This window comes from Asterias amurensis, chromosome 16, assembly GCF_032118995.1.
Source record: "Asterias amurensis chromosome 16, ASM3211899v1".
In the NCBI taxonomy this organism is placed as follows: Eukaryota; Metazoa; Echinodermata; class Asteroidea; order Forcipulatida; family Asteriidae; genus Asterias; species Asterias amurensis.
The window spans coordinates 15,351,925-15,372,057 of NC_092663.1; the positions used below are offsets into that span (position 1 = coordinate 15,351,925).

General features: G+C 37.5%; 2 protein-coding genes across 7 annotated transcripts in view; both read left to right on the plus strand.

Moving 5' to 3' along the window:
• The first annotated feature begins 62 nt into the window (after positions 1–62).
• LOC139949123 (kinetochore protein Spc25-like) lies at positions 63–7,339 on the plus strand. Of its 2 annotated transcripts, none has more exons than XM_071947527.1 (7): positions 63–175; positions 1,238–1,437; positions 1,799–1,864; positions 2,483–2,629; positions 3,318–3,422; positions 4,143–4,238; positions 4,783–7,338. In XM_071947527.1, the coding sequence occupies exons 2-7, from the start codon at positions 1,248–1,250 to the stop codon at positions 4,899–4,901; spliced, it is 723 nt and encodes a 240-aa protein (XP_071803628.1). In that variant the 5' UTR covers positions 63–175; positions 1,238–1,247; the 3' UTR covers positions 4,902–7,338. The 2 variants fall into 2 exon arrangements, with proteins under 2 accessions (XP_071803628.1, XP_071803627.1); XM_071947526.1 differs by lacking the exon at positions 63–175 and adding an exon at positions 432–535 and having other exon boundaries at positions 4,783–7,339.
• A 972-nt stretch (positions 7,340–8,311) lies between these two features.
• LOC139948673 (ras-associated and pleckstrin homology domains-containing protein 1-like) overlaps positions 8,312–20,133 on the plus strand; it is a 71,310-nt gene continuing 59,488 nt past the window's right edge. For all 5 annotated transcript variants that reach the window (XM_071946911.1, XM_071946906.1, XM_071946907.1 and 2 more), the window contains exon 1: positions 8,312–8,444. In XM_071946911.1, coding sequence (XP_071803012.1) covers positions 8,407–8,444 — 38 coding nt within the window. In that variant the 5' untranslated portion in view covers positions 8,312–8,406. The remainder of the gene's footprint in view (positions 8,445–20,133) is intronic.

Here is a 20,133-nt window from a genome sequence, read left to right on the forward strand (position 1 = left end):
AATACAAATATAACTTGTATTACTTTTAAAAAACTACAACATTTTACATCGACCCTTGACCTCAAAATTTCCGCCATTTTCAAACTGTTAGAAATGACACATGAAACGACGATTAAATCCATTTTCTTCGAGCACTTTCTTTACTATCTGAATGTTTATATGAATTGAAATTTAGGTGAGTATTTATATGTGTTTTTACTACTTTTATTTGTGATATTTTGTTTTTCCTGTGATGTTTTAGTCATGAAAACATCGGTTTTCAGAGCACTGTGTAATAAAAATTTCTCGGTTAGCTCAGTTGTTGTGACCGAGTGCGGTTTATGTTTTGCAAGAGAGGGCGCACTTCAATCAGTGATGAGCTAAGTTTTGGTTGGCCGGGTCAGCGACTTCGGCTACAGCTACGGCTAGATCGCGCGCGTCTGCCTATTCTTCGACACTGGTAGAAGCGCTGATCTAGACGTAGCTGTAGCCGAAGTCGTCGTTTCGGACACGGCCTGACTTTCTTTGCATGATGAGTTGTTGTTGTGGAAATGAGGTTTATGACTTGAGAGTACAATATTTACTGTAGATAATTTGAAGGGCACTCTTGAAGATATTCTTAAAGTGTCAAGGGGCTTGTCACGTCAAGTAATAAACAGCAAGGGAAACTGACTCGGTATATTTTTGTTCAACACACAAACTATCATTATCAAATTTTGATAATGATAGTTTCAGTTTGTGTGTTGAACCATAGAGTACTTACTCTATGGTTGAACAAAAAGTCACTCACTTTCACTCTTTCAATAAATCATATTGTTTATACAAGTTGAATGTTCCCAGTTTACACTCTACAGTATTTATTAAGCCAATGTTACTTACTATAACCATATTCAAAATTAACTCATTCATTTTTTGAAAGAGTGTTTTACTTTTTAGTTGGTATTAATAATAATTAATATTAACTATGAATGATTACTTTTATTTAGTTAATTAAAGCCCACTTTACTTACAAAGATTGCGTTTGGCTAGTTGCGATAATGTAACCCTCCTGTTGACGCTTTGCCTTACTTTGCCGTCAGCAGGCAGGTTTTGTTATCGCAAGTAGGCATGCTAGAGTTTGGCTGTTTGTCAAGAGGGAAGTACTTCTTAAGTCTAATTCAAATTTATGTTTTTTAGTGAATTTGTGGGAATCGGGTAATTATTTCCTTATTTTATTGGTAACAATTATGCAAACAAATTTGTGTCCTATCTTTGACAGGCTCCTCAAGATGACCACAATAAACCAGAGTTGTCCCGTTGCAAAACAACCTTCGGACTTGGACTCAGAACTGGCCAAGTTAACTGGTAACCTGCAGCAAGTCCAGGATACATTCCTCAATCACTGGACGGGAGACCAGCTGACAAAGTTCCTGCAGGATCATTTAAGAGAACATGAGACGTTGATCCAGGAAAGTAAAGGTTAGTATTTTGTAATCTTTCAGTCTCCACTTTTGTTTGCCTCTTGAGCTTTTTGAGGGTTTTTCGAAGAAAAGAAAACAGTTTCCCGCCAAACAAAATGCATCTTGCTGATATGTGTTACCTGACCCTTTTTGTGAACATGTGTATGATAATGAGGCTTTTGAAATCCATAAGAAATAGGTACAATCTTGGCACTGAAAAAGTTAAGTAAAGTTTTCAAGTCGAGAGTTGGCAAACAAAGTATATGTACAGTTTTTCCCTCAAACTTTTAAATGGCACTTTGACTCCAAACTGCATTGTAATGTGGTACTGCTTACTGTTTTTTGTTCACCTTTTCTTTCCTTTGCTTGTTTTTTTTCAGACCAAATATTATGCATCCAGAAGGAATTACAAATCTTGGAACAACAGTCGCTGAGCAACAAAGAAGGTGGGTGGAAAACCTATGACCCTTTGAAAGATATTTGGTATGGGAGATGTACCTTTAAAAAGATCTCTGTTGATGAAGTGCCTTTCTTTTGGAGACAAGTGTAAAGACTTGAACTCAAAACCATAGGCCTATTCTGCCCAACAGTAAAAACACAACTTGTGTCCAGCTCGGCCATAGCACCATGTCAGGTCTTGAAAGAGCCCATGGCACCCAAAGCAGTTGCCTTGATGGTATAAAACATTGTGAGAAACAGCTCCCTCTGAAGTGCCATAGTTTTCGAGAAAGAAGTAATTTTCCACAAATTTGATTATGAGACCTCAAATTTAGAACTTGAGGTCTTGAAATCAACCATCTAAACGCACATAACGTCCTATAGCAAGGGTGTTTTTTCCTTTCATTAATATCTCCCATCTTCGATGACCGATTGAGCTCAAATTTTCACAGGTTTAGTTATTTTATGCATATGTTGAGATACACCAACTGTGAAGGCTAGTCTTTGATAATTACCAAAAGTGTCTACTGCCTTTAAGAGCAAAAATCAAGGCATGCCCTATATTTAAGACTGTTTGTATTTGATAAAACCGGAGAACTTTATCAGTTTTTTTTTTACCTCGACAGTCGGGGAAGATAACAAGAAGAAACTTCTGGCCCTGAAAGCGGTGATCAAAGAGTCGGCTCTAAAACTTCAGGAGCTTCTCTTCGAGAGAGAACAGAAAGAGAAGGAGTATATTGCCGGGAAGGAAAAATTCAACCAACAAAAGGAATGTAAGCTAAACCAACATCTTTGGTCATAATTTGTTGTTACCTATATAACGATAAGTACTGTTTACCAGGGTTCTGTGAAAAAATCCACAGCCAAATCACTCATATGAGACTCAAACCCAAGTCTTTCACATTGCTAGAGCAGATGTCTTACCACTAGATCGCTAAGCTAGCCCGGTGGTTAGAAGCAGTTTGAATTCAAACTATATTCTTCATCTGGATGCAAAATAAACATCTATTAAATCTTTGGAGTCCAAATTGGACATGTTCCCATTACACAACAGTTGTCAGTAATACTGATTCTTATGATACTGAAAGGGGGCCAATCTGTTTTCACTCAATTACTTAGTTTGCAGATCAATTTGGTCATCAACGCTCGTTTTCGCAAAACACGAATGTGTTCACACAGGAAGAATAATTCGTAATAGCATAAAAAAGAAAAAAAAAGAAAAAAGAATACACCATCTGAGAAGCGCAACTGATGTCAGTCGTTCTCAGATTCACATAAAAACTTAAATCTTTTTTGAGTAAAAACCACATTAATACTTTGAACTGAAATGTTTCTTTGATCGAAAGCTGCTGTAGGCTTTAAACTGAAAGTATTTGTTGCCTTTATTTTTAAGACTGATTACCGAACAAACACTCCCTTTAACACCGCGTATGTAATAATTTTACTTTATTGCATTCCCAGTGGTAGAAGCGCAGGAGAAAGCAACGAAAACTCGACTCAGAGAACTCGTCAAGGCTGAGAGTCTATACAAGGAGTGGTTAGGGCTTCAGTTCAAGAAAATCAGCGGTGAGTGTTTGTGGTCCTTACAGATTGTCTCACCGAAAGTAGGCCTCAAATCCTCGTATACAAATATTGAATGTTTATATGTTTGGACACGTGGCTATTCTTAATAAACAGGATTTGAGCCCAACTTTAAATGATGGTGATGTAATGGAAAGACATCTGCTCCAGATTGCCAAAGGTTGGATACCTATCTGAGATTATGCCTGTGGATTGAACATTCCTCAGGGAGGAGCTTTGTCAGACTTTTATCTGAATTCAGACTTTTCATGTCAGCCTGGTGAAGAAAATCAGCCGTTACTTTTTACTTAATACAACAAAATCCTGTTCTTTGATCTACTACTTCTCTAATGCTAAGAACACCGTTCAGTGGAATCTAGAACTTCACGGGAATCACGGGCTAACGTACAGGTGGAAAAGCCATAGTTTCAACATACATCAGCAGAATTTGTATCCTACAGTGTAGTTTCAGACCTTTTTGTGAGCAATGACTCTCGCCTATGATTCCTGATTTGACTGACCCAATGTTAAAATCTCGAGCCTGTGGTCCAGTGTAAACGTTGAGCTCTGGCTTAACACACACCTTTTAGGTAAAACACAAATAGTGTTAACGTCAGTTGAAACTTAGAATTGGTTGATTTTTTTATCTTCATAGTTCTTAGTACGTTGCTTGCATCTTTAGCCAAACAAAGTCAAACTTACGTATTTTCTTGTGTCTATCTTCAGAGGATCACTTACAGTTTGTCTTCTCCTATCTGGACCCTAAGGACCACAGTCGAACCTTCTCCTTTACAATAAAGATTGAGAACAACAAATACAATGGTAAGGAAATATACTTAAGATAAAGTCTTATACATTTAATAATAATAATAATATCGAAGTCTTATATAGCGCACGTATCTACCAAACAAGGTACTCAAGGCGCTGAGTATATACAAACTTTCAGAAAGATAGGTTATTGCAGTGATGAATTCTGAGGTGCTACGGCGCATACAGCCAGGAACACCGGGGTGAACCCCTTCTTTTTTCGATAAGTGCACTGGGTTCTTTTACATCCGTTACACAACACATGGGACCAACCGCTTTACGTTCAATCCGAATGACGAAGCAATGGTTAAGTGTCTTGCTTAAGGACACAAGTGGCTGGGGAACTTAATCACTGTAGTGAACTTAATCACTGTAGCTCGCAAGCCTGGAGAAAACCTGTAAATAAGGGTGCTTGCTATGTGAACCGGAAACACTGGGGTTAAACACTCCAGTGTCTTAAAGCCAGCAACTCGTCTTAAGTGGCTAAGTGGTTAGATAACAAGGTCTGCATAAAGATTTGGTGGAAATTTATCAGTATGATTTTCCTTCCTTTTGACAGTGGCGGATTCCAACCCAGCAATCGAGGGACTCGACAAGATGGCTGCCAGTCTGAACGAAAGCAACAACCTGACGGAATTCATCGTCACAGCTTGGAGAAAATTCAAAGAGCTCTTGTAGTAGTTTATTTTCTAACAAATTTGTAAAATAAAGTTGTACATAAGTTATTCCACCCAAGTACTGGGAAATGTATATAAAGTAAACAGTCCCTGAGGTTGAGTGGTTAATGATCAGGCATGATATTCTTCCTACTTCAGTCAGTTTCTGATTTATTGTTTTTCCTCTTTGGAAAAAAACCATAACAATTATTTTTAATGAGGCCTGAATATCTATTAGCACCTGCAACATGTGTAAATAGACCTTTTTCGCAAATACCCATTGCGCAAGCGCTAACTGTTGAATGAATTGCATGCTGGTCTAGCTAGCGATCAAACTTGATTGCTAACTAGACCAGCACGCACCTCATTCCATGCCTACAAAGCGTGCGTACCGATTATTTGCAATAAGGTCTATGGCATAGGTCAAACCTTTCATACAAGGTTCCTTCTGTTTTTCTGAGAAAGCGTACGAGCGTCGTTGAATAAAGGATATGAGTGCTATACATAGAAGTAGAACCTGGAGAATGCTGAGTGTCTCATTGTGCGTGCGGTTTTCTTGTAAGACTATTTTTATTGTCGCGCATACGCCATTTTTTTAACGCGTGCATGGCAAAATATTTTGCCATACAGTGACGTCATCATTGACCAATGAACACACTAGAAACGGTTTATGTACGCTGATGTCTTGTCATTTTGCCATACACGAGTGTCACATGATGCTCATTTTGCCATACACGCGTGTCACGCGATGATCGCTTTGCCATACACACGTATCACGCGGTATCGATATGCCGCGCGTCCACAGACGACACAGAGGGTGGCCGAGATCAGCGTTCTCCGGGTTCTATTTCTATGGTGCTATGGAAACCATTTTGTTCATTAAAAATATTTTATTTATATCATGCCTGATGATAGTGTGTAAATCATAGAGTTATATATAAGAACTAGAGGGACACGATAGAACACGATACGAGCAGACGGCCATTTTCTAAATTGACAAAACAGCTATCTCAGGACGTGTCCGAATTGGCGACTTTGGCTACAGCTACGGCTAGATCAGCGCGTCTGTCAGTGTTGAAGAATAGCAGGCGCGTGCGCCCTAGCCGTAGCTGTAGCCGAAGTCGCCAATTCGGACACGGCCTCACAGCGTGTGTTTGTGCAGCCATTTTGTGAGTTGAACAAACAGCGTTAATAAAAAAAACTCAAACGTGTATTTCATATTCAACGGGCGTGCAGAATGACGCGCTTGTCGTCTTGCGGTCCCGTGGCGTTTGTGCACGAACAATCACTCGTGTGCCCTCTAGTTCTTATATATAACTCTATGGTGTAAATAGACCTGTACTGTTAAAAGTTGTTAAAAAGTGTAGTTTAGAGACTTCCGTTTGTTCCTCATCCTGCTTTCTCCAAAATTACTCCTTTCTCAAGCTGTTTTAAAAAAAAAATTAATCGCTGTTGCTAAATTTATTTTAAAAAACCTGTATATCTCTATGTACTGAGTTTTGTTTTGTATTCATCTAGAAGTATTTGTGACTTTCTGAAATTATTGTCAACAAAATTAACCTTCTGGAAAGTGAAGTTGGTGAATTTGAACTATGCTCAAGCAAACTTGTTAATGGTCAAGAGAATGCTAGAGGCTAGTCTTAGCTCCAAGTCCCTTGCAGTTTTGTCCCTTGCATTATTTTTATGTGCTAGTGCGCCCTCTGTTGTCTTGGACAAAGACTATCCAGGGAAACCCTAAACTAGTCTCCTGTCCTTATTCACGAGCTTTGAAGTGTGACGTCAGATGCTCAGGCTTGGTATACCACCAAATGCACTTTTTTATGAAAACAAAAATTAAAGTGAAAGTTTGAAGAAAAAAATAAAGGGGGAAAAACAGACACCGGTATTAAAAACGTTTATTGTATAAAGAAAATATGAAGTGCATTCTAAAAGTGGTTTTGTTTAAAATAGTCGATGTGAAACACAAAAGAGAATAAAAAATACGCTCAATTAAATAATCTTTTTATACCAAAAGTGGTTAATTCCTATTTAGAGTTAACTATGTTTTTGTTTCGGTTTATAATGTGTCTATTTTTAGTGAAAAGGTGGGTGCGAAATAAAACAGTACTTACCTAATAGCCGGTTTTGGTTGCAAAAATATCCACTTTTTGTTTTGTTTTCACTTCTACCAAAAACTAAACTATAAAACTTCGCAGTTGGTGTTCAACTGATTATAATCGAATTTATTTCCAACTAAAACCGCAAAATGTGCATCACTTCCAAAACCATTCTCCACAGGCGACGGTCCGTGACTAATTTTGTATCGTGGGTGGACATAATAAACTTTATTGGTTGAGGCAAACTTGGCATTGAAACCAAAACTGAACCATGACTTCTTCTGTCAAAGACAATTGTCTCCATTGTTGGGTATTTGACTAAACAACAGCGGCAATGACTAAGGGGGATAGCCAGTCAGCAAACTTCCACCGGAAGTAAAAATTCACAATCTGGTAACAATTCGCTCATAAAATGTTATTAATGTGTCCCTTTGTGGATCCCCATCATGCCAAGGATATAAAGGGGAATGAGTACCATTATTTATACCACCTACTTTTTTGACAAGTGCGGTTGAAACTACGGTTGCCTTGGCAGAACATTATGAATAATAATATCCCAAACAAACAAATAAATATAAATGCAATCTTTAACAATCCATTTTCGATTTAATTTGTGTTTTACAAAATATACAGAAACACATCGTGTAAGGAGTTACTCATAATTCTTCCTCCATGCTCATAACAGCAAAAATCTGTGTGTCCCCCCCCCCCCTTCACAAAGAAAAATGTCACCATAATGATTTTTTCACAGACAAATATTAAGAATGCAGAAAGCAGAAGTTGTGTGGAAATAAGTTAAATGAAAAAGTTTCATTTTTGTTGTGCATTATCGTGTTTTCCTGCAATCTGCGTCTGATTATGTAATATTAAATATATCTTTGTCAAAACTGATAGGGAACCGGACCTTTGTCTCGGAGGCATAACCATGGATTAACAACATTCAAACAACTAAAACTGAATTTAGACTAAAAAAAGAGGAGCGAATGATTAAGTTATCCACTAAGGGCAAAATAATTATAGCCAATTAAAGTGTTAATTAGCAAACAATGGGCTTATTTTTCTGTTTTGAAAATGATTGGGCGACAATTTGGAAGAACTTTAACACATTTTTGTTACCTCAAACAGGAAAACACTATTTTCCTACAAAATGTCCGGAAATAGAATCTATCAGTGTCCGGCATGGGCCGTCGTAGAAAATTAGTACAGAGCAACACACAGTTCATGTACAAACCGCAAATTTTCCAAGCACACTTATCACACATAAACAGAGCTGCACCCGAGAATCCCCTACTACACGTAAATAATGTTTTAATATCCATTCATAAAGTTAGTGCTGGGAAGTTGCGGTTGGGATTTAGCACAGAATACGGTATTTTAGCACAGAATACGGTATTTTCTTCTGCAAAATTGGAAGTTTTTTCAGTGGAAACAATGGCGTCCGAAGAAGACAAGAACTTAGAAGACAAAACGTGAGTATTTCTTACCATTTGTTTGAGATGACAACGTTCGTGGTAGACGTTTTCAGTAATAAATTGGCGAACGTGCAAACGGGATTTCGACAAAATGACTGCTGCTGTCAAAATGTGTTACGATACGACTCTGCTGCACCCACTGTGAAGTGCCATACGTTAACATGAATGAATGATTGATACACACTATAATTTTGGAGCGGTAATGAGGGTAAATTAGATTTTCATGCTTATTTAATTTGAGTCAAATTAAAAGAAATGTTTGAACCAAGTGTGTCTTGTGTCTGTGATCAAAACCACGTAAATACTTCATAAAAAATATCAACAATTCAGCAATCCAATACTGCAATAGGCCTTGTTTGTTTTTTTATATCCTGATTTAGTGATGTGACAGTGTTCATTTAATTTAACAAATTAAAAGAATAAAAGAACACACTGTCATTCCAACATATATTTTCTATGTATCAACACTATGGTTTTTGAAGTTCAATTGAAGTTTATCTAAAAAAAAAATATATAAACATAGTTTTGGGAGATTTGCCCTTCTTCTAAATATTATCATTCCTGCTTTTAAAACACAGTCACAGAAAACGGTGATATTGTAATGTATTTTTTGAATAGCTGTCAAAAGTTTGTTTTCATTTGTTTTTCCTAATCCTACATATTTTAGCTGTTTGTAGCTTTTTTTTTCAACCAAACCTGATCCTCATAACCACATGTAATAAGCTTCTTTCTGCTGTTTCACTTTTCGTGATGCTACTGCTGGGTGTTATTCTTCCGGCACTTTAAAAAACAGTCAGTGTTTTTGATTCTGATGCAATTGTGTGGGTTTTTTCAGCTCATTCTTTTCCTCTTGCCACCATCAGTAGCTTAAGGTAAATAATCTAGGTGTGAAAAACCCTTCCTGTTAATTTGTGCATTTCTCGGGTTACACTTTGTTGTCATTTTCCCGTTTAGCAACCTTAAAATCCTGTAATTTGAGTAAGTTGTTTTGTTTATCCCAATTTCCTTGCATTGAACCCAGATTTCCTGGGAATCTTTTGAAAAGCAGTCATCAAAATAATGATGCAAGTTGTACTTTGTCCAAAAGGCCCAGTGTGCAACCATTGTTGAGTGTTCCACTTAAATTTAAAAACAGCTATCTTGAGAAGTCAGTTGTGGCTTGTGCGAACGATGAGCACTCTAACTAAAAAGCATGTCTGTCACGGACAATGCCAAAGTAATCGACTCTGACGACTCACATTTGAGGTTCTTATCAATGTTTACAAATTGAATGTAATCTTACCCTTCTTTTTATAACGATCTTTTTATGTGCTGTTTGCTAACAGAGGGCCCTAGCCCAGAAAGAAAGCTATGCGCATTGTACGATGTAACATCCCTGAGTACAAAAAGTACAGCAGCAGTTAGAGACACAACAAAACAAGATTTAAATTTATGAGGTTACCAGGCAAAATACTAACCCACCATCTGTGACAGCTAAGCACAAAAACAGTCTACAAAAATTAGATTGCCAGCAAGTCCACAGTGATAGATCAATGACGTACAAGATCTGTGACTGGTTTCCTGCTCATAAAATGCTTAGCAGTTAACAGTTTTATGCAAATTGCTCAAAGTCTTGAGTAGCTGTACAAAATTAGGCCCTACTTTTTAGGTTTTGGTTCCTAGGTTTTTCCCCGCTGTATATTAAGTTGGAAACGGTGTTTATACAGCTGTGACTGGGCATGTACACAACTGCACTTGCAGTGAACATCTTGTAACGTAAGGATTGTTTCTCTACCCTGAGTCTTGAGGTATTGTGATAGCACACTGTACAGAGATTGCCATTATGTTGATTGCACTGAGCAGACTGATGTGTCTTAACGACTAGATACGCACGTACACAGTACGTGTAGAACATTTGTGATTATGACCTTCATTGAAAAATTCCCAATTTGTTTCATCTCCCAAGAGGTCTGCGCCGGTAGCATCTTTAAAGAAATTAGTCTACGAACTTGTTTTCACATTCACAGGCCTTGTAGGTTGTGTTTCTTTCTTGGAAAGGCACAGACGTATTGCTCTAGTATTAAAGGGGAACTTCTATAGGCTATATTATATAGAAGAAAATTTCAATTAATATTGGAACTTTGCAAAGGCCACCACGGCAAAAGCACAATGCACCACGGAATTTAGCCTTTTTGAGGTACGGCGAACAGTCATGACACAAGAGTGCTTTTCACCTGACAGCAGTTTAACAGTGGGTCCCTTGCTTTTGAAACTTTAGCATGGTTGTAAAATGTAGCAATGTTTGACGAGATTGTACAAGACACTAGAAACAAATTGTTCCTTCACAAGAGGTTTGTAAAATTTGTAAAATTGTGTAAAATTTGTAAAACCATGCTACAATTTAGCAAGGGACCCTTGCTAAATTGCTCAGTGTCAAATGAAGTATGTGTTCACCAAAATGTTTAAAAATTGCTTATAGTTGTGGGTGCTATGGGTTATTGATAAGCCTACGTTCACGTATCAAAGCAATATGCTCTCCATTATTATACAGCAGATGTGAAAATTACCTTGTTTGGAATCAGTTCCTGTTTGATGTGATCTTTGTATTTCCTCTCAATTACGTTTGTTTCCTGTACAGAGGGACTACCTGGGTTAGGGAAAAAATGGCCGATCTTCCTGTACCGCGAATCTTTTCATGCGAACGCCGGAAATGTGTTGGTGTAAACAAAATGCTCATCAAATTTATTTACATGACAATTGTTTGGTTTTCCCTTGCTTCGCCAAAGTCGTTTAAAATTATACACTTTGAAATTAAGTACTTCCGTGGGGCCATGTAGAGAAAGCGCCATGGACAAAAAATTATTGTGACTGTACATAAATGTATCTTGTCAGTATAAAACCCCATTTTGTACTAAAAGACTGCTGCCTTTGAACTTATAAACATCCATTAAATTCCAGTTTGGATGGCATGTTATGTACATGTACGTAAATTGTTTTAGCAGCCACAAGCAGCTTGCACCAAAACGCCGCCCATTATAGCGGCTGAAAATGGCCGCAAGATTTGACCTACTTCCATTCACACAAAGAGGTTTTAAAGAAAAGGTCATGTCTGAATGAAATTTTCCAATCTTTCCTAGATGTTAACATAGTACTCAATTCCTAAAATCAAACAATTTTTCTGTTTTCATGTTATTTCTTTGACATTTACTGACGGAATATGAATGGAAGACAATATTAGCGATGTCTGGGTGTTTTGTGATAAATACAAGAATGAATGGTCTCTATAAAGTGTTAAAACATTTCTTTTGGTTACATCATTTGAGGGTGTGAAATCCAAAAACAACAAACCTGTGTAGTTTCATGTTATGAGATGCAAGTATGGCAATCCAAACCAGCCCACTGTTTGTAAAAGACAAGACGGTTTATTTATTTTATTACACACCCAATGGCAAAATTAGTACAAATAATCGGATGGGAAACAAAAAGAAATGTTCAGTTTTAGATGTGGTAGGGTGGAAAACCCTTGGGGAAAACCCATGCAGTCAATCAAGTAGGGACTGAAAACCCAATCCACAAGATTGGCTCTGGTCTGAGGTGGGATTCGAACCCGGTTCCACAGAGAGGTGAAAGGCAGGGAAGGGAAATAAACCACTGAGACAACATTCTTGGTTTTCTACCTCCATGGTTTTTGGTAACTTCATGGCTCCTCCTTTTGTAATCTTCACAAGAAGAGGTGTACATAGTTCACAGTTTTAACAAAACAAATTTAATACAAGGAATTTTCTCTTTTACAGAATAATTATTTTAAAATTTAGATTTAAAGGGGCATGAACAAACTGACAACAGGGAAACAGCCTCCAGTAAAATCACAGTCTTACAAGTTTACGGTGAAGCTGCAACTATGTAGTGCACAGTTTTAACAAAACAAATTGAATACAAGGAATTTTCTCTTTTACAGAATAATTATTTTAATATTTAGATTTAAAGGGGCATGAACAAACTGACAACAGGGAAACAGCCTCCAGTAAAATCACAGCCTTACAAGTTTACGGTGAAGCTGCAACTGTGTAGTGCACAGTTTTAACAAAACAAATTTAATACAAGGAATTTTCTCTTTTACAGAATAATTATTTTAATATTTAGATATTTAAAAGGGCACGAACAAACTGACAACAGGGAAACAGCCTCCAGTAAAATCACAATCTTACAACTGTGTTGAAATGTGTGAATTCAATCACCACATTTTGTGGAGATTATTTTGAGCTGCACTGCAACTCCACATGCTGCAACTCTACTACTAGATTTTCGTCAAAGTGCCTCTCCAGGAACTCCATTCAAAGGGAGACCAAATCCCAACAGTTTGAGCATTCCTGCTTACAAAACATTGAATAGAGGCAGTTATTGAGGCGTTGATTTGTAGGGAATGAGGTTTACATGAATAAACACTTCATCCTCAGCTGAAGGTCAGGGCCTTTTGTTGGTGGTTAGTGGTTAGGCTTCCTTCAAAAAGTGCACAGGATAATTGGTTTGTCTGCGATTACTTTATATTACTAGTGAGCAGTCTGAGTACATAATGCGTGGTGTGGTGCACTGTGAGACACTGTTTACATAGTACATTGTAATAGTGGTCTGAGTTCACTCTTGGTCTATGCATGCATGGTCTATGAGCTTACAAACTAAAAAGCATGGCTTACTGAAGTTACCGATTTAAATGTTCACATAGGTTTTTCTAGAGAGCCCACCTGAGCTGTACCTAGCCTGTACAGGCCTTGAACTTTTCTCTCCAAGAAGGGGCATGCCAATTTTCCCTCTGGTAATGTGGCACTTTTATGAGGAATAAACTTGTAATGCAACCTTACACAGGGCACCGCAGCAAAAGCACAGGGCACCACAGCGAAAGCACAGGGCACCATAGCGAAAGCACAGCTGCACCGCAGCAAAAGCACAGGGCACTACAGCAATTGCAGTGAGTGCACTGGGTTGTTTTGAAGCCTGATAATATTAAGAGAGCCTACCTAGCTCCAGGGTTTATTATTGTAAATTCTTGCCCTGAACATCCTTGGGAAGCAGACAAACATGAGTTGGATCCCTTTATTCTGTTGGAGGCCGTTCATTCAAAGTGTTCAACATTCTCACACACTTAAATAAACATGATATTTGGTCCTGAGGAAAAAGTAGGAGAATTTTATTGAGTATAAGGGCTGACACACTTCTGACAACCATAATATGGTGTAGGCTTTAATTGTTAAAGGCGTAGTTTATTTCATCGCAGTTTTTTTAATGATATTCTCCAAACAAATCTGAAAATAGAACAAGCCTCAAAATAACCCAGCGCACAACAGCAATCACTGTGGTGGTGCCCAGTGCCCTTTACTTTTGCTTTGAAACCCTTTGCAAAGTTCCAATACAAATTTACATTTTCCTCATAGGGTGCCCCTTACCAGAGGAAAATTGTCTTGCCTATTTAAAGGCAGTGGACACTATTGGTAGTTACTCAAAATAATTATTAGCATTAAACCTCACTTGGTAAAGAGTAATGGGGATAGGTTGGCAGTATAAAACATTGTGAGCAACGGCTCCCTCTGAAGTGGAGTAGTTTTCGAGATAAAAGTAATTTTCCACGAATTTGATTTCAAGACCTCAAGTTTAGAACTTGAGGTCTCGAAAACAACCATCTAAACGCACACAACTTCGTGTGACTTGGGTGTTTTCTTCTTTCATTATTATCTCGCAACTTTGATGACCGATTGAGCTGAAATTTTCACAGGTTAGTTTATTTTATGCATATGTTGAGATGCACCAACTGTGAAGGCTAGTCTTTGACAATTACCAATAGTGTCCACTGTTTTTAAGACCAAAGTTCAAGGCCTAGACTCAAGTAGGAAGAATATCCTATCTGCTAAGGGTAGCAGGTAGCGACCATGAAGGACTTTAAATACTGTACAATCATATGCAGTGAAACAAGATTTAACAATAAGACAAATCCATGCATGTCAAATCACCGACACACTCCACCAAAAATGGCGGCAGCTTCTTCAGAAGGGGACTGTTTTCATAGTCAACTCATTCATAATTGATCCCGGCCCGTAATTACTTTCACCCAAGGGTCATTTAGTTGTAATTAATCTCATCTTGGAGTGAGGAGATAACGACATCGTTTGGGTAAATCTCTCAAACTCTCGGTTTTAATTAAGGGCATGGTTGGATCAACAGCTGAGAGCTCACTAACACACTGCCATACGTTTTTAATTTTATTTTAGGGGAAAAATAAAAGCGCTATGTGAGTAATGTGAAGTGATGGATATTCAATTTCAGTGGAGTACGCCTATTTTTTTTTACTTTTTAAAACAGATAGCGCTTGTCATAAAAATGCTGACATTCTCTTTCACATGTTTTAAAGGGCAAAGCAAGTGTCCTTTTTAAGAGGTATTTCCATTGAAAAAAAAAACACTGGAATGTCACATTAAAGGGAAGGTAAACATTTGGTAGTTACTTAAAAAACAAATATTAACTTAAAAACTGACTTGGTAACGAACATTGGAGAGCTGTTGATAGTATAAAACATTGTGAGAAACGGCTCCCTCTGAAGTAGCACAGATATTGAGAAAGAGGTAATTTCTCACTAAAAATGTAAAAAGACTTCTAGCCAGAAATCTTTTATTCCTATCTGAAAGCACACAAATTCGTCCAACAAGGGAGTTTTTTCTCTCATCATTTTCTTGCAACTTCGATGACCAATTTAGCTCAAATTTTCATAGGCTTTTTATTTTATGCTAATGTTGGGATACACCAAGTGAGAAGACTGGTCTTTGACATACCAAACAGAATGCCAAAAGTCCCACAGAATGCCATCAGTTTTGGGGAGAACCATTAACCAGCAACAATGAGGAACTAACCCTCTTACCTCCTTTCCCTCCATCAAGTATATTTCAGGGGTGCTGAGATTTACACTTGGGCCACAGAGGCCAATTCTCTCTTGCCCTGGCCCTTAGCCTTGATGCCCCTTCAAAAGTTTCCCATAGCCGTATCAAGATTTCCTCATGGAAGTTCCCTTTGTAAAATGAAAATGTCCTTGTCCATTTAAAGATGAAATTCCATGCTTGATAGTGTAGTTTTTCAATTCGTTTTAAATACTTTGAGTGTACCAAGAAATTATAAACACAAAATGGAATTTCATTACTGAACAACCTTTAGGGCACTTTCGGTACATCAGTATTAACCATAGTGCAGATACACAAGACAGTATACGTAATCTACAAGCGTGTTGGTACATACACTGTATGTGTTCACCCTTCTATTGACTCAGTTACTGGCCCCCCAATATTGCTCAGTCCATCCATGGAGGAATCACAGCAAACGTGACTGGAATTACGTCTCGCAGACTCTCTTGACAAGTCAACTGTCGCAATTACTCCTATGCTGGTGGTGTCACTAGTCCCCCCCCCCCCAATACCCCGACTTTAATTACTGTATTCTAATGTAAGATCTCATGTTACTCGGATCTCAGTGTGTTATTTGAGCAGCATAATTAAGACGTGACAAGAACATGACTTAGTGCAAATAAGACCTTGGTTGATGGGATTGTCTGTCTGTAGTGTAGTAGGGCGAACCATGGAAGAACCATACTCTAATGTACATGTTTAAGCTGGACTGCAGGCCTGAGGCCAGTGATTAGCATAAGGCCAGTAAATTTGTGACCGGACAATTCTGGTGGCCTTGTGTTTTTGTCCAAATGTTGACTTTCATTCAGTCTGATTAATCTCTTTCAGTTCTGTTGAGTAGTGTATATTTCGTAGTCATAAAACAAATGAGATCAATCTTCGTAGTGCTTGTTGTTCAACTTAACAGTTAAAATGCTAAACTGTGGAGTGTTTTTTTTTCATTTCAATTATGGTCTTGTACAAAGAAATTCTGATCCTGCAGTGAAAAATTTGAACTAAAAGCCAGATGATGCTGATTGTATTTTAGTGGAAACTAAAACTATCCAATCATATACAACCGTCTGAGATTAGCAGGCCACTGTACAGAAAAAGACCCTGTCTCTCAGCTTAATCACCTGGTTACCAAAACATGGAAGGAGAAATAGGGGACTTCAGACAAGATGTATAGTTGCCAGGATATCTGGATGCTTCCAACTGATCTCCCAAACTTAAGGGCAGTGGACAATATTGGTAATTACTCAAAATAATTATTAGCATAAAACCTTTCTTGGAGAGTAATGGGGAGAGGTTGATACTGATAGTATAAAACATTGTGAGAAATGGCTCCCTCTGAAGTAACATAGTTTTCAAAGAAAGAAGTAATTTTCCACGAATTTGATTTCGAGACCTCAGATTTAGAAATTGAGGTCTTGAAATCAAGCATGTGAAAGCACACAACTTCATGTGACAAGGGTGTTTTTTCTTTCATTGTTATCTCGCAACTTCGATGACTGATTGAGCTCAAATGTTAGGTTTGTTATTGTATGATATGTTGAGATACAGCAAGTGAGAAGACTGGTCTTTGACAATTACTAATAGTGTCCAGTGTCTTTAATGATAAGAATGGGCAAATCTCAATAATATGATGATTCTTACCTTGGTCGACAAGAGAGAGAGAGCAGAGAGTTCAGGGGCAGAGTGGCAATTGCTTCCGTTGGCTTCCTAAAATATCAGGGCCAATTTCATAAAGCTGTTTAGCAGAAAAGTACTGCTTGGCAAATGAGTGGGGCACCAGTCACAACAATATAAACTTCATGTAAAAAATTGTGTTGCTTTATGAAATTGCCACATGGGCCCAATAAAATAATGTACAATTTTGAACAAAGTACAAAACACAAACAGTCAAAAAGAAAAATAAACATTGATCTGAAAACTGTTTTCATCGATGAAATGACTTGTCAGAAGGCCTCGGAAAAACGCCAGAAGAAAAAACATCCAGGCGAGGGGGACCATCATACAAAACGGTGGTGGAAATGGCCCAGAAAATTACTATAGCTACATTCAGTGTGAGACAATGAAAGCATTCACACATATTTAGATTCTTAATTTAGTTTCAGTGAACAAAAGAGCGTCAAAACCCTTTAAAAACTCAGCTAAAGTTCTCAATTTGAATGATGACAACGGTCAAAGAATGCGACGATTCCGTTCAGTGTGTCTCCTTGTATTCAGTGCAAGTGTTGAATTACATACGAAGCTGTCACGTTTGAAAATTTATCTGCAAGTGAAACTGACCAGAGTGACTTTGTTTCGCTTTGCCCTGAACATTAACTTGCCTCTTCGTTTTACGGACCGGATAAAGGCATTCTCAAGTTTCTACATGAACGGAGGTACAAGATTATGATAATGGGTTGAATTGTGACTGAAAATAATTCAAACCTAGAAAAGTCTTAGGTTGAAAAATGCCTGGATATATTTTTGTAACATTGACGTTTTTTATTAATTTTTTATTAGACAACACAGTTTTAATTAGATTACATGCCACATAACACTTTTGGTACATGAATTACTAGGGGCGTCGTTTGGGGCAATTTTCTATTCAAATTGTTTTAAAAAGCTTGAGTATTTTGGAATAAATGGTTGCAACAATCGTGGTGTATTTTCTCCAATGGGATATTTTGTCAAAGTAAACCCAGTTTTGATTTATGTAGTTAGAATTGTAACAGCAAAGAGAAGAAATTTCCGAATTAAATTTAAGATATTTTTCTGCTTTTAAGCACAAATTTGTTTTAAAATAAGAGTCTGAATTTTGTTTGTTTTGGGGTGCAAACGCACTTGAAAAATGGCATAATTAAACAACACAATGCAAGTTTACACATAATGCATGATGTACATCAAATATTAACTGCATTCCAATAGCATTAAACCTATTTACTTTACCTACTTGGGTTCTGTGTACATTGATGATAATAAACTTTCTGTCTCCAGCTAAATAAACAAACTGTTGATAAATTCGTTATGAAATGGTACCATAAACCACTACAAAGGGCCCATGTGACAAAGTGAATATAAAATACACTGAATCAACCCAGTCAGTATTTATTTAGAAAAAGATCAAACCTTTGGTTAGAAGTACAGTCAGCTTTTGATAGTATGAAACATTTTGAGAAATATTTCACTTTGAAGTTGTGTGGATGTGGACAAATTTATTAGTTGTTATGCCCCAAAATTTAAAGCAATCGCACAACATCGGTAAACAGTATTGTCCAAAGGCCCACACTTCGTGTATCACAACTTATATATAAAATAACAAACCTGTAAAAATTTAGGCTCAATCGGTCATCGGAGTCGGGAGAAAATAACGGGAAAACCCACCCTTGTTTCCGCACGTTTCATGACATGTGTTTAAAATAAATCCCTTATTCTCGATATCGAGAATTTATATTGTTTTAATGTTTTCTCAAAAAGTAAAGCATTTCATGGAATAATATTTCAAGGGAAGTCTTTCACCATATAACCTTCTGTAAACCCTGTAAGTTATTTGTAAATCTGTGAACTTTAAATTTTGTTCTGTACAGAAAGTGTCCGATGGCTTTAAATAAGATAAACGTTTGACTGATATTGTTTCTCATAATAATTGTGTTTTCCAATTATGAAATATTCTTCCTGCTTGGACATAACCACTCCAGATTTTCGGCAATATCTAAAAACTGCGAACCACCTTTTGAAATTAAATTTTCACTGGCTAGTTTTATGGTTTATCTACATTGATTAAAATAATCAAACTGTTCATTAACAAACAAACGGATGCTTTTCCTTTAAGTGTCTTAAATATTGAAAACTGATCTTACTTTTTACTCTGAATTAACGATTGACGTTTCCATTAAATACATGGATTATGGACGGCTGGTACATGTGCAGACATCTTTTCCTAGAGTTTCTGCTCAGACGACGTGATAGCAGCGGGATCTGAGCGGGATCCCTGTCAGGTTTTACCGAAGACCCCCCACGGGGGATGCTGTATTTAGGTCGTGGAGAGCACTAAACATTGATTTTGATTTCCGTGGAGACCTCACTATTCCCTCCCGCCAATGTAGTTTTTCTTTATTCTTCCTGGCTGTACTGATTGTAATTCTTGGACGCTCTCTCAGAAATTGATGAGAAGTTGAGGTCACTTGATGAAAGTTTTGGCTCGTTAGCAATCTGGACATTTAAGAAGTGTTTTATTTAGACAGAGTATTTGTATCAATGTAGTTGTTTTTTATTCTTCCTTGCCTTGTTTTTTACTGATTGTAACTCACGGAGGATCTGGTAAATTGATGAGAAGTTGAGGTCACTTGATGAATGTCTTAGCTCGTTAGCAATCTGGTCATTTAAGACAAGATGTTAATGAGATGAGACCGAGAGTAAGACTGAGTGTTTCTCTGGCCTCTAAGGATGTCTGCCTCTGTACTGTGTACTGTTGTCTTTGGAAAAACAAGTTAATACATTTAGGCTGCAAAATTGCTAAATTACATTAGTTGCGCCAAGCTACAAGTCTTAAAATACCCATTCGACCTGAACCACTGACCAGAGTACAGGACAGGGTCCAATAATTATAGCACTATAGGACAGTAGCCTCCCTAAGAGCCACAGTTCAGTCCAGCAGTAAAACAGGAAGATTAGAAATATTTCAGGTCTCATCAGTTATTTCAAATCTAGTGATTTTACAACTTCTTTACCACAAAATCTGTGGAGATTTCATGAAATGTTCACCCTCCTTTAAAAATCTCTAAACAATTTGTCATGTT

Excerpts from the sequence above, each read along its gene's own strand:
- LOC139949123 (XM_071947526.1), top strand. Across the intron at positions 1,865-2,482 it reads GTCGCTGAGCAACAAAGAAG|TCGGGGAAGATAACAAGAAG; the intron begins GTGGGTGGAAAA and ends TTACCTCGACAG. Across the intron at positions 3,423-4,142 it reads TCAGTTCAAGAAAATCAGCG|AGGATCACTTACAGTTTGTC; the intron begins GTGAGTGTTTGT and ends GTCTATCTTCAG.